The sequence below is a fragment of the Hemicordylus capensis genome, chromosome 4 (assembly GCF_027244095.1).
Source record: "Hemicordylus capensis ecotype Gifberg chromosome 4, rHemCap1.1.pri, whole genome shotgun sequence".
Lineage (NCBI taxonomy): Eukaryota > Metazoa > Chordata > Lepidosauria > Squamata > Cordylidae > Hemicordylus > Hemicordylus capensis.
The window spans coordinates 64,468,236-64,481,948 of NC_069660.1; the positions used below are offsets into that span (position 1 = coordinate 64,468,236).

General features: G+C 43.5%; 1 protein-coding gene across 1 annotated transcript in view; it reads right to left on the minus strand.

Annotated features, from left to right (window-relative positions):
- The window catches only part of CR1 (complement C3b/C4b receptor 1 (Knops blood group)), a 99,388-nt gene that overhangs the window by 31,924 nt on the left and 53,751 nt on the right, over positions 1-13,713 (minus strand). The window contains exons 31-36 of the mRNA XM_053245857.1: positions 13,192-13,374; positions 8,944-9,126; positions 8,661-8,843; positions 5,967-6,149; positions 3,510-3,704; positions 3,135-3,234 (exon numbers count right to left, since the gene is read on the minus strand). Coding sequence (XP_053101832.1) covers positions 3,135-3,234; positions 3,510-3,704; positions 5,967-6,149; positions 8,661-8,843; positions 8,944-9,126; positions 13,192-13,374 — 1,027 coding nt within the window. The remainder of the gene's footprint in view (positions 1-3,134; positions 3,235-3,509; positions 3,705-5,966; positions 6,150-8,660; positions 8,844-8,943; positions 9,127-13,191; positions 13,375-13,713) is intronic.

Below are 13,713 nucleotides of genomic sequence, written 5' to 3' on the forward strand. Positions count from 1 at the left end.
AGACAAGTTATTCATAACTAACCCAAATCCTGTTTATTTCAATGGGAGAGTCATGACTAACTTAGTCTGGATGATGCCCAGTGTACCCAGCAGGAGTGCAGCTATAATTGAATGGATGGGTTCAAAGAACCTGGGCCCCCCAACTCCTGAGGGTCCCCAGCTCCACCTCTCCCTGTTTTCTTCATTATCTCCCTCACTCCAAGGGCCCTGAGGGGCCCCCTCTCCCCTAGCTATGCCCCTGCTACCCAGTTTAAATTGCACCTGAACAAGATTAATAACATGTATTTTGAGGGACTACACAGGAGGCATATTAATTGTCAGCCAAAATTCTACAGATATTTGTCAAAATATCCTCGGTATCCAGACTTGTCAGTCCTTAGGAATATAGGATGGAAGCTGCCTTATGAGTCAAACCATCTAGCTCAGTATTGTCTACACGGACTGGCAGAGGCTTCTCCAAGGTTGCAGATAAAATTTTCTCTCAGCCCTATCTGGAGATGCCAGGGAGGGAACCTGAAACCTCTTGCATGCGAACATGCAGACGTTCTTCCCAGAGCAGCCTCATCTTCTAAAGGGAATATCTTCCAGTGCTCATACATGTAGAGGCTATTCACACGATGGGGCGAAATCAGGCTAGTGGAGGCTAGCCTGATTTCGCCCCATCGTGTGAACCCCCGGGCTCAGCTGCGAGCTTGCTGATATACTTTGGGAAAGCAAACCAAGCCTCTTTTTGGTTAGTGTAGGTCTAGCTTTATAATGAAAAGCATTATATTCAAAACAAATAAAAAACAGACTTACGCTATGGACTAGAGAAATGAAGGAATAAATGCGGTGCGTGCAGCGAAAAAGAGATTTTGATCTGTGTGCATTGCGACTGCAGGTTTGCGCTCGGCAGAGCTATCCCGGGTTGTGAGGAGTTTGGTCTCTGCTCCTTCTACTTCAAATCAGTCCCCGGGGTCGTTCTGCTGTGATGCTTTTAATTGGTTCTTTGTGAACAATATCTCCTGTATACGGGCCAACTTGGACTCCACTATTTCTGCAAGGTCTATGGAGGAGGTGTCCAGCAATCCGTCTTGCAGTATTAGATTGGATCAGGTTCAATCTGTGACTCTTGAGGATGTAGACAAGCTGCTTGGGGCTGTGAGGCCTACCACCTGTTCTCTGGATCCTTGCCCGACTTGGCTGCTTCTGTCTAGCAGGGAGATTGTTGGAGGTGGCCTAGTTAATATCATAAATGCATCGCTGAGGGAGGGTAGGGTGCCCCCTTGTCTGAAGGAGGCAATGGTTAGACCACTCCTAAAGAAGTGTTCCCTGGACCCCTTAGTGATGGATAGTTACAGGCCAATCTCCAGTCTCCCTTGGTTGTGCAAGGTTATTGAGAGGATGGTGGCCGACCAGCTCCAGGCAGTCTTGGAGGAAACTGATTATCTAGACCCATTTCCGGCTTTAAAGCTGGCTATGGGGTGGAGACAGCCTTGGTTGGCCTGATGAATGACCTTTACTGGGGAATCAACAGAAGGAGGGTGACTCTGCTGGTTCTTCTGGATCTCTCAGCGGCATTCGATACCATCGACCATGGTATAATTCTGGATTGCCTGGGGAAGTTGGGGATTGGGGGTACTGCTTTTCAGTGGTTCTGCTCCTATCTCTTGGGTAGATTCCAGATAGTGGCGCTTGGTGACAGTTGCTCCTCACAATGGGAGCTGTTATATAGAGTCCCCAAGGGGTCCATTCTGTCACCAATGCTTTTTAATATCTACATGGAACCGCTGGGTGAGATCATCAGGAGATTTGGTGCTGGATGTTATCAGTATGCTGATGACACCCAAATCTATTTCTCCTTTCCATGTTCAGGAAATGGCACTCATTCTCTAAATGCCTGCCTACAGGCAGTAATGGGCTGGATGAGGGAGAACAAATTGAAGCTGAATCCAAACAAGACGGAGGTGCTCATTGTGCGGGCTGAGAATCTGAGGAGTGAGTGGGGTTACACTCCTGTGCTGGGTGGGGTTACACTCCCCCGGAAGGAGCAGGTGCGCAGCTTGGGATTACTCCTGGTATCTCAGGTGGAGGTCATGGCCAGAAGTGCTTTCTAGCAGCTTCGGCTGATTTGACAGCTGCACCCATTCCTTGAAGAGAATGACCTCAAAACAGTGGTGCATCAGCTGGTAACCTCCAGGCTTGACTACTGCAATGTGCTCTACGTGGGGCTGCCTTTGTACATAGTTTGGAAACTTCAGTTAGTTCAGAATGAGGTGGCCAGATTGGTCTTTGGGGCAACCCAGAGAGACCATATTATGTCTGTTTTGAAGCAGTTACACTGGCTGCCAATATGTTTCTGGGCAAAATACAAAGTGCTGGTTATTACCTTTAAAGCCCTGAATGGTTTAGGTCCAAGTTATCTTAGAGAACGCCTTCTTCTGCGTGATCCCCACCACACATTAAGGTCATTTGAGGAGGTCCATCTCCAATTACCACCGGTTTGTCTGGTGGAGGCTCAGAGGCAGGCCTTCTCTTTAGCTGCTCCTGGGCTATGGAATACACTCCCAGCAGGAATCCGTAATTTGAGATCATTACTGTCCTTCATGAGAGCCCTTAAAACCTACCTGTTTGGCCTGGCCTTCCAGTCATTTTTTAAATGACTGAAAAAATGTTTTAAATCGTTTTAAATGGTTGCCCTGGTTTTCCAGGGTTTTTTAGCTGTTTGAATTGTTTAATTCGTTTCATTCTGTTTTTAAAGTTTTGATTTTAACTGTTAATTTGTTTTAATTGTTTTTATCTTGTTGTAAACTGCCCTAAGCCATTCTGGAAGGATGGTATATAAATTGAATGAATGAATGAATGAATGAATGAAATAAAATAATATAATATAATAATAAAATAGCTTACTATGTAATTTCACATTACAGTGAAATCCTATTCATATTTAGTTGGCCCTGAGTGAGTCCCCAATGAACTCTCTGCAATTACCTTCTGAATAAAAATGTTTAGGAGTAGTTTATTATTTATGTATTTATTTATTCAAGTTGCTGCAGGAGTAGTTATTTCCCAGGGTTACTAACTCTCATTTGACTTTACATTCCTGAAGCTTTTCCTGCCATAGAGATTAAGTGATGCATTTCCCCGATACTTACCCTTCCTCACAGGTGTAACTTACAGTGGAACCAAGGAGAAGATCTTTTGGTACAATCAAATGGCCATTGTCTGGTTCTTCTGGATAACCACATGATTTTTCTAGCAGAACATAAGGCAAAGTGAGTTTTTCTTTTTATCTCAAGTTGTCCTAAAGAGCAAAAATGATTCAAACGTCCCATCTGCATTCCATGTAAAATAATTTATATTTATATATTTATATTTACATTTATAATGGCTGAATTGCATGATTTGGTTTACCACCTATACCTAAAGCCACTGAGATAATTTGGGTGTCAGCCGGTATCCCTCGTTCAAGCACAGTTCCATTCTTTCTCTCTCTTTTATACCTAGTACAAAAATGTTAAGAGACTCACTTTTACAGAACTCCTGTACTTTGGACCACTCTTGGCTTCTAAGGCATGTGATTGAGTTGCTCCTCTTCAGATGTTCAGCATAGCCAGGTCGGCACACATAGTTCACAGTTGAGCCAATAGGAAAAGAATTCTTTTCTTTATACTCATTGGCTAGCTCAGCAAAGTTTAACCTAGCAGGGGGGCCACAGCTACCTACTAATAAAGAGGGGGAAAGACAAACAGAGAAAAATAATGCAGTAAATTACTACAATGTGCAAAATCCTGTGATTCTGACCTCTGCACTCATATGAAAGGGGCTGACAAGCTAATGATAAGTGTTAGGGCATACATAGAGATCAAGATCTCACTAGTCTTGTGGACATTTTACCATAACAATTGCAAACGGTGCATCAAGAACAGTTACTTTGGAGGCTAATTTAAATGTTATGGACATTAAATGTTATGGACATATGGAGGTTCCCCAACACATTAATTTTTTATTATTATTACTTGTTTATACAGACAGGTGTTATTGACTGGTTTGTTTTATCCAGACATCGAGTCCTTCCCACGGACCTGGGATGCCAGAATTTTATTGTCAATGGTTATAGATATCGTCGCAGAATATAGGCTGTTCCCAGTAAAGCTGTTTTTTGTAATTGGCTGATGGTGATTTCTGTGGCCCCTTCTTCTTCTTCTTCTTCTTCTTCTTCTTCTTCTTCTTCTTCTTCTTCTTCTTCTTCTTATTATTATTATTATTATTATTATTATTATTTTTATACCACCCTTCCAAAAGGCTCAGGGTAGTCTACATTAAAACACCATTAAAATCAGTTATTACAACAAAAATTATAAAAGCATAAAACAATGATTAACAATTAAAAACATTGTAAAACAGCAATTAAATAAGCAGAACAATTTAAAAACAAGTTTTAAAAAGCTGAAAAAGCCTGGCTGAAGAGATGTGTTTTCAGAAGTTTTTTTTTAATTGCCAGAGATGGGGAGGATCACATCCCAGCAGTGGGCACATTCCACAATCTCGGGGCAGCAGCCGAGAAGGCCTGTCTTTGTGTAGCCACCAAATGAGTTGGCGGCAACTGGAGACGGACCTCCTCAAGTGACCTCCATGGGCGGTGGGGCTCTTAGTGAAGAAGACGCTCTCTTAAATACCCAGGGCCTAAGCCTTTTAGGGCTTTGTAACTAGCACCTTGTATTTGCTACATAGCAATAGCAATAGCAATAGCAATAGCACTTACATTTATATACCGCTCTATAGCCGGAGCTCTCTAAGCGGTTTACAATGATTTAGCATATTGCCCCCAACATTCTGGGTACTCATTTTACCGACCTCGGAAGGATGGAAGGCTGAGTCAACCTTGAGCCCCTGGTCAGGATCGAACTTGTAACCTTCTGGTTACAGGGCAGCAGTTTTTTACCACTGCGCCACCAGGGGCTCATTACATGCAGCAACAGTTCCACGTGGGACCGTAAATGAGAGCCAAAAATCAATCTTCCACAAACTTGGGTACGCACTGAATGCTGCCTCAAGTTTGACAGTCATTTGTATGTGCAGCATACTTTAGCATCCCCTAGACAGGAAGTCCTCTGAGTTAAGATGAATGGCATTTAAGATAATTGTAAACTGCCACCTTGCTTCAACTTCACACTTGTCATGGTAGGTGAGGCTTCAACTAGATGGCTGCTGGTGCATGGGCTGGAGAAGGGCAACAATGACAACTTCAGGCTCACATTGTCACGGAGACGATCAGTCCTGGCAGCAGTTGCTGAGGCTGTGGAGGTATCGGCTGAATTGTCTGTTCAAAATGCTCCTGCTGCTGTCACAGCTGCTGCTTCAGTTCCTATTCCTTTAGACTCAGCTGCCGTGCTCTAACAGTGAGAGGGAAAGAGTACAGCCCATTCCCAGCCTATATGCCACTTCCAGTCTTCCTTCCCTGTTTAACTGTTGCCTAGGAGTAGATAAGGCAAGCTATCCAGTTGCCTGCCTTCCTTTCAAGGAAAATTGAGAAAAAGCCAGGAAGAGACTGGGAAGAAAATAGGTGGCAAGTGAGCAACTTGCCCACTGCATGTCTTCATGCCTGTGAGTAATACACCACCAGAGTTGACACACAGAGAGTGTATTTGGCCTTGGTTCAGGAACCAATTCCCATTTATAATAGTATCTCCTATGGGTAAATAGCTTCTGCGTTCAGATGTTTTGACATAAGATGCAGTTTTCAGAAACCAATTGTATCATTAGTTTGAGGATTTCCTGTATAGGACAGAGGTTGATGCATCTTCCTATACATGTATTGATGGTTATGAAAACTGTGCATCCATATAGGTCAAAAAGTGCTACTATAAGAAGCTATAGCACACTTAGCTCAGGGTATGTACATGAAACTATGGACTGCAGACTTAATTTGCTCAATTTAGATATGTCAAGTAAACAGGTCTAGCGGGATGACAAAAATTAAATACCTTCACATTGGGGTAGGGGCTGACTCCAGGCTCCTGAAATTGTACAGTGAATGGAAGTCTTTCCACGTAGGAAGTAGCCATGGTTACAGGTATAATTTACATATGTTCCAATAGCAAATTTGGTCAAGCTCCGGCCATTGTGATCACCATTGAGAAGAAATGGAGGAGAAGGACACTGCAATACTAAAGCAAAATTACAGGGGTGTATTACTTCTCTCAAAACAAACTTCCATGTGATAACTATTTTGCTGGACTCTATGGGAGGCATTCTCTGCTGGTGACAATGGCAATGCTTTCATTATGGTCTGGCTATGTTAATTATGCCATCAAACATTGGACAGCGGAGGGAAGAGGAAGCCATTGTGCCCGCCAATTACTGATCATCTGCTCAGTGAAAAGGACAATGGAAGTGATCATGTCAGAGGGGTCCATCATGGTTTCCCAGCACAGGCAACCAACATTGATGATCATAGTTTTGAAGTAGGGTGGCAGATGTTGGTTATCTGTGCCAAACAACCATGATGGAACCCTCCGAGATGATCACTTCCTCGTCCTTTTCACCATGCATATGACTGGGAATTGGGAGTGCATGTGCCTCCTCGTGAAACCTCTGGGTGAAGTCATCTGGGGAGTTGGATTCTGCAGTCATCATTATGCTGATGATACCCAGCTCTATGTTGGATTTTCATTAGATCCTACAGGGACAACAGAAACCCTGAATCACTGTTTGACAGCACGAAAAGGACCAGATGTGGAATAATAAAGTGAAAATTAGTCCAGATATGAAACAAATATTTCTCAGTTCAGAAAACAGTTATGTATACAGCCTATGCTAGAGAGGCTTGCATTCCCTCTTAAAACACAGGTTTGAAACTTCTGAGGTGCAGAACATCCTGGTTCTACTACTACTAAAAGTAGTATAATCACAATTGTGCAATGCTACATCCACTGGAATACTACGAATATTTATATACCACTTTTCAACAAAAGTTCCCAAAACGGTTTACGTAGATATAAATAAATAGATAAAATTGGAAATAATTGACGGAATGCCACACAACTGCAATTACACAATTTTAAGTAGTAGCCACTATCTGACCTCCAACAAATTTTTACTGTATAAGGATTACTGAGATAATATACTGAAGTACTTGAAACACTTATAGAAAATACCATGCAAGTACTAAATACTGTAAGGAAACTGATGGCATGCAACTTGGAGCCCTCCATATGCACATCTCATTATTCAGGCAACCTTTTTATGGTTAGTGCCATGGCTTACTGGCCATCCCATTACCACTTCAAGTTTAAAAAAACACATTCCATATATGATAGATGGCACAGCAAATCAACATTTGCCTTCATAACCCATACTTACAAACAGTGTTTGTCTATTCTTGTTTAATATTGTTGTCTAATAATGCTCCAGTGGCTATAACATTTACACTTCAGTATAAATGTTGATATAGATTCTGATCTCTCCTGTGAAGTATATGTGTCCCTTGCATGAAAGTATCACCCCAGATTTTGACTGTACACACAGTGGAAGGTGTGCCACCTGGCTTTATGAGCTAACCAGCATTTTCCTAGCATACTCAGTAAAGTTTGAGCACAGAATGAAGCTTCTCAAGAGACACAGAAGCAAGTGAGATATAACATACTTCAGCTATCTCACATGAAATGCTTTTCAAATTCCAGTGAGTATTGACAAGGGATGTGCTCGAATTGTTTGCTAGCGAATCAAATTGCAAAATAAATAAATAATTGATTTGTTGAATTGGCCGGCCATAGCCAGCCCATTCGGCAAATCTAATTGTAAATTCACGAGTCACCTTGAATCATCCCATTGTTCCCCATGGGTAGGTCTTAGGGACACTAAATTGGTTTAGGTGGTAGGGTATGACCCAACCTACCTACTACACAACCTACAAAGCAATAAGAAATACATTAGATTTTAAATGCATTTTTGAATTTTATCTGTGTCAGTAAGTTAATGATCTACTTTCCCTTGGGCTAGAGGAGGACGTGGCAAAAATGGCTTCTCAGGCTCACATTGTCACTAACACTATCAGTACTGAGGCTGTGGAGGCATTGGCTGAATTGTCTGTTCAAGGTGCTCCTGTAGTCGCCACTGCTGCTTCTTCGGTTCCTCCTCCTTCAGACTCAGCTGCTGAGGAGATAAGGCAAGCTATCTAGTTGCCTGCCTCCCTTTCACGGAAAAGTGAAAAAGAGCGAGGAAGAGACTGGGAAGGGAATGGGTGGCAAGTGGACAATGTCTCCGCTGCATGTCTTCATTCATGTGAGTAATACACCACCAGTTTTAACACACACACAAAGGCAGTGGGCGGGGGGAGGTATTTGGCTTGGTTCAGGAACAAAATTTCCATTTATAATAGTTATTCCTATGGGAATATAGCTTCTGTGTTAAGATGGACTGACCTAAGACACAATTTCCAGAAACCAATTGTGTAATTAGTCTGAGGACTTCTTGTACAGGACCAAGGTGGGTGCATCTTCCTATATATCTATTGATGGTTTTGAAAACTGTGGATCTATATAGGTCAAAAGGCACTACTGTAAGAGTGTGCTCTTACAGAGTGTATAGCACACTCAGAGTGTATAGCACATTCAGCTCAAGGTGTGTACATGGAAATATGGACTGCAGACTATCAGTGAAAAAGAGCAGAAACAAACCTTTGCATTTTGGGGGTTCACTCCAGTTTGCAGTGTTTGAGCCTTCTAAAATACAGGTGACCAAACTCTCTCCAGCAAGTGAATAGCCCTCATCACAAATGTATATAACAGAATTCCCATATGTGAAGTTTTTTCCAACGTACTCTCCATGAACAATACTTGGTGGGGGTGGACAGTGCATAGCTGCAATAACGATGCAAAACACCAAACAAGGATTAAAACTGTTTGCTCAATTTAGAGATGTCTAGCAAACAAGGCTAGCGGGATGACAAAAATTAAATACCTTCACATTGGGGTAGGGGCTGACTCCAGGCTCCTGAAATTGTACAGTGAATGGAAGTCTTTCCACGTAGGAAGTAGCCACGGTTACAGGTATAATTTACATATGTTCCAATAGCAAATTTGGTCAAGCTCCAGCCATTGTGATCACCATTGAGAAGAGATGGAGGAGGAAAACACTGCAATACTAAAGCAAAATTACAGGGGTGTATTACTTCTCTCAAAACAAGCTCCCGTGTGGTAACCATAACTATTTTGCTGGACTCTAGGGGAGACATTCTCTGCTGGTGACAATGGCAATGCTTTCATTAATATAAAGGGCAACTTTCTTTACTAGTTGCCACTTCAGGATTGTTCCTTCTAAGGAATATTTCAAATTCTGCACAGAAATGTGTCATGTGTCTCACTTCCTAAATGTGTACTTCCAATATAGGAAGTCTGTAATATTCGAAGCAGTCTTGGCTTAAGGATGTAGCTGGATTCGTGATTTTCAGTGCAGAAGGGAAGAACCCATGTGCCATGACTCCTTCCAGAGCCAGAGGAGGCGGGGGGGAGTTCACTGGGGTTGAAGGGAAGAACCCACGTGAACACTGATTCTGAGTTTTGTAGCTTGCATATCTAGGGCCAAAATGAACAGACCAGTGGATAGGAAATTTACTTCTGCAGTGAAGAGCAGAGGGAAGCCATCTCCTAGATGCTGAGCAATAAAGCATTGCTGCTCCAATCAAAGTTTAGCCAGGCTCACATGTGTATTTTCCTTTGGTAAACACTGCTGCTTGATGTTTGGTGTGAACAGAATTTTGGACATATGGTGGTGGTTGGCACTGAACTAATGAAAGAAGAGGAGATGGTGATAACTATGGAAAAGTATAACTTTAAAAATATGAAGATTTGGGGATATGCCGGATTGCTTCGTGGGTTGAGTTGTAGGTAGATTGGGTCATGCCCAACCATCCAACCCACTTTGGTGTCCCTAGGGCCTATCCATGGGGAACAATGGGGTGATTCAAATTCCCCATTGTCCCCTATAAGCTAATCATTCATTTTAAAGCCCTGCCTACTGCCTTTAAAAAAGAAAAAAAGCAACAACAGAAGCACACAGTCTCTCCCAACACAGAACAGAACACTACATTTTGCCAAACTCTCACAGTCCAAAGATGGCCAAAAAAACATCTGTGACCCAGAATCCACAACAGCCACACAGTGCCTGTGCTGCAGAAGCATCATTGGCATAAGTTGCTCTCTCTCACACAATTATGCTCCATTAGGAATGTGCGAACCGGCTCAAAATTGAGTCAGTTCACACTCAAACCAGTCCAGTGCAAGGGCTTGACCTCAGAAAAGTATAATCTGGTTTGATCTAAGGTAGAGCTGAACTGCTCAGGTTAGTTTGTAAAACTGCAGTACTTGCTCCCAGCTGCAGTGGCTGTTGAAGGTGCAGTAGCACGGGGTGTGTGTGTGTGTGTGTGTGTGTGTGTGTGTGTGTGTGAGAGAGAGAGATATTCCCCCTACTGCCGGCAGCTCCCCCAAGTCTCCCGGGCCTGTTTTGGCCCTATGTGAGCGCGTGGCAGCCATGTTCTTGGCCTCCATGCATGCACGATTTGCGTGAGCATGCAATTGCTGTTGCCGGTATCTATCTTATGTTTCTTTTTTAGATTGTGAGCCCTTTGGGGACAGGGAGCATTGTATTTATTTATACTATGCAAACCGCTTTGGGAATTTTTGTTGAAAAGTCGTATATAAATATTTGTCTTATTCTTTTTATTCATTGATTTGAAACACAACTAGCCAACTGCCACGCCCCCATTTGAGGATTTGGAAGAGGAAGGGGGGCAGGGAGATGTCTGAGGAGGGTCAGGTCGGCAATCTGAGTGAGGAGGCATCTGAAACAGGGCAGGGTGAGAGGTTGCTGTGGGAGGAACCAATGGGGCAGAATGATCTTTTGAGGGAAGGGTCAGAGTTTGGGAAGAGGAGAAACGACCATTGTCTCCCAGACAATGCAGGTGAGAGAAGCATCAGCGATAGGTGATCGAATTGAGGAAAAGCAGCCGGCTATTAGCAAAAAGGCAGCATGAGACTGACTGAATTTGTGGCAACTGCCGGGGGTGGATTGGGTGCACCTGGCTGTTGGCTATAAATTCTGAAGCTTGTGCTTTGAGCAGATCGCTGGAGACAACACAGCTAATCAGCGTGCATGACTCTGGTCTGAAGGTTTGTAATTTTGGAAGCTAGACCCCTGAAACTCCACAAGAAGGTCTGGTTTATCAGAGACAAGGGGAATTGTTGGGCATGGACTTTTTGTGTTTTATTCTGGGACTGCCTGTTTATTTAAACTAAGTGTTCTTCAGCAAAGCTGAAATTTGACATTTACTGTGTCAAGATTTATGAGCAGTTAATTTAGGTTGGCAAGCTCCTGACACCAACCAAGAGATCTCAAGCCAACAGTAAGCCCCTTTATTCAAGGGATTATTCGTTCGATTTTTTAACAAATCAGCGAATCACTCCCAATTCACAGTGGATTGATTTGCTAGTGAATCAATCTGCACACCCCTAGTATGGACAAAGTCAATACTCTAAGAGTATCATTAGCCATTGCTAATGAAACTACAACAGTATTCATATAAATGTATCAGTATAAATGAGTTTTCACTACCATCAGTCATAATCACAACATTCTTTATATCTCTATATATGAGGGATGTGCAGAACATCCCCAGGTCGGGACGTTCTGACTTGGAATGGGGCATTCTGAGCATTTTGACCTCACAACAGAACCCCCTTTAAAATACTATTTTAAAGTATTGGATCCCCTGGTTGCTCCAATTGTATGTCCTGAGCATTTTGCATTCATTCCAAGTCTGTCCAGACTTGGAATGGAATACAAAATCAAGCACACCCATAATATATATAGAGTGACTTATTATTTATTTTTTACATTTATATCCCACTCTTCCTCCAAGGAGCCCAGAGCGGTGAACTACATACTTGAGTTTCTCTTTCACAACAACCCTGTGAAGTAGGTTAGGCTGAGAGAGAAGTGACTGGCCCAGAGTCACCCAGCTAGTTTCTGGGTGACTCGGCTTGGGCCTCATTTACTCACTGACATTAAACGCAGACCAAACCATGAAATATAGAAACATGCCAGTTTCACAGGTAGGACCCAGACTTCACCCAGACTACCAGAAAAATAAAAAATCCAGAAAAATTGATTAATTTGCCAGAATATCTGGGGAAACTCTCCCATTGGAAAAGCATGGGGAATGATACTTTCCAACAAATGTTGGCAGTTTTCTAGGTACTTTTTGAGATGGAAAGTCTGGACTTGCACTCAATTATGAAGCTACGAACAAGCTATATTTTTCCAGTTTACTGCATTTCAATCCATATCCGATTTCCATGAAAATTGCTTAAGAAATAGAAAAACATGAGAAAGCTTAAGTGTGAGATACAAATGCATTTTTCTAAACATATGAATTCTTCTGCACATCAACTAGCAATGAGTGAGGGGAGAGTACATGGTCCTTATGTGGTGCACGAGGAATGCTTGCAAACTGCAAGCCCGTTTCACTAGTATTTTTATATGAATGTTCTTTCTGCTGGCAATATCTTTTGAAGACTCGAGTCATTCACATACTATCCTCTCTAATAAAAGCCTTGGTGTCCATCCGTGGACGGACACCAAGGCATGCGTTCGTGCCTCCCAGAACAGAGCAAGGGAGACACGACCGCGGCAACCAGGCGGCCATGATGGCCAAGAGAAGGAGAAGCGGCAGGCCGAGAAGAAGCCGCCGCCGCCACCGCCGGCCAGGCGGAGGAACAGCGGCAGGCTGAGCGGCGGCCAGGAGTGGCAGCAGAGACCACGAGCGGTGGCGGAGTGCTCTTAAGCCCCGCCGCCGGGGGTACCGGGGCTGGCCGAGCGGCTCGGCGGGGTGGCTGCGGAGGCCAGGAGCGGTGGCCAGGAGCAGCAGCAGAGGCCACGAGTGGCGGCGGAGGGCTCTTAAGCCCAGCCGCCGGGGGTACCGGAGCTGGACGAATGGCTCTGCGGGGTGGCTGTCTCGGGACGAGCAGCCGGTGGCAGCAGCAGCGCCCAGACTCCGGAGGACGGGCAGGGAGGGAGGGAAAGATGGAGGAGGGAGCCCGCCGGGTGGGCGGGAAAGGAAGGCGAGCAGCGGAACTCTCCCCTACTAGCGCCCGTTATTTAAACGGGCTTAAAAACACTTGTGATTTAATAAAAAAGCTGACAGAGACTCACCTTCACATGTGGGTGCTGAGGAATTCCAAGACCCAGACTCTGTACAATAAATTGTTGCCTCTCCTAGAAGATGGTAACCAGGCTCACAGCTATATTTTACAAACATCCCCTTAGTAAAAACTTCTGATTCCTGACTGTTGTATTTGCCATTGGCAATCATTTGAGGTGTGGAGCACTGCACTGCTGAAAAGAGGGAGAAAGCGAAAGCTGTTAAGTACAAAGAAAATGAAAACTATCAGAATGTCTGGAATTCTGTTGTATATCTTGAGATGTTTCTCAGATTGCATTTTCCTGGCTTCATGATTCTAGGAGCTGGACATAAGGCAAAAGTAAGTAGGGACTGGATTAATGCAAGTCTTTTGGCTGTTACAGAGAAGTTTTCACACAGGACATTTAAATTTTAAAGCCCTTTAGCTTGCATTTCCTCTAGAAAGAAGGGTGTGTGTTCATATATGAGGCAGATTTACTCTGAGATCCCTGCAAGCTATTGTTGAGGAGCACTTCACACACAATTTGGGTTTT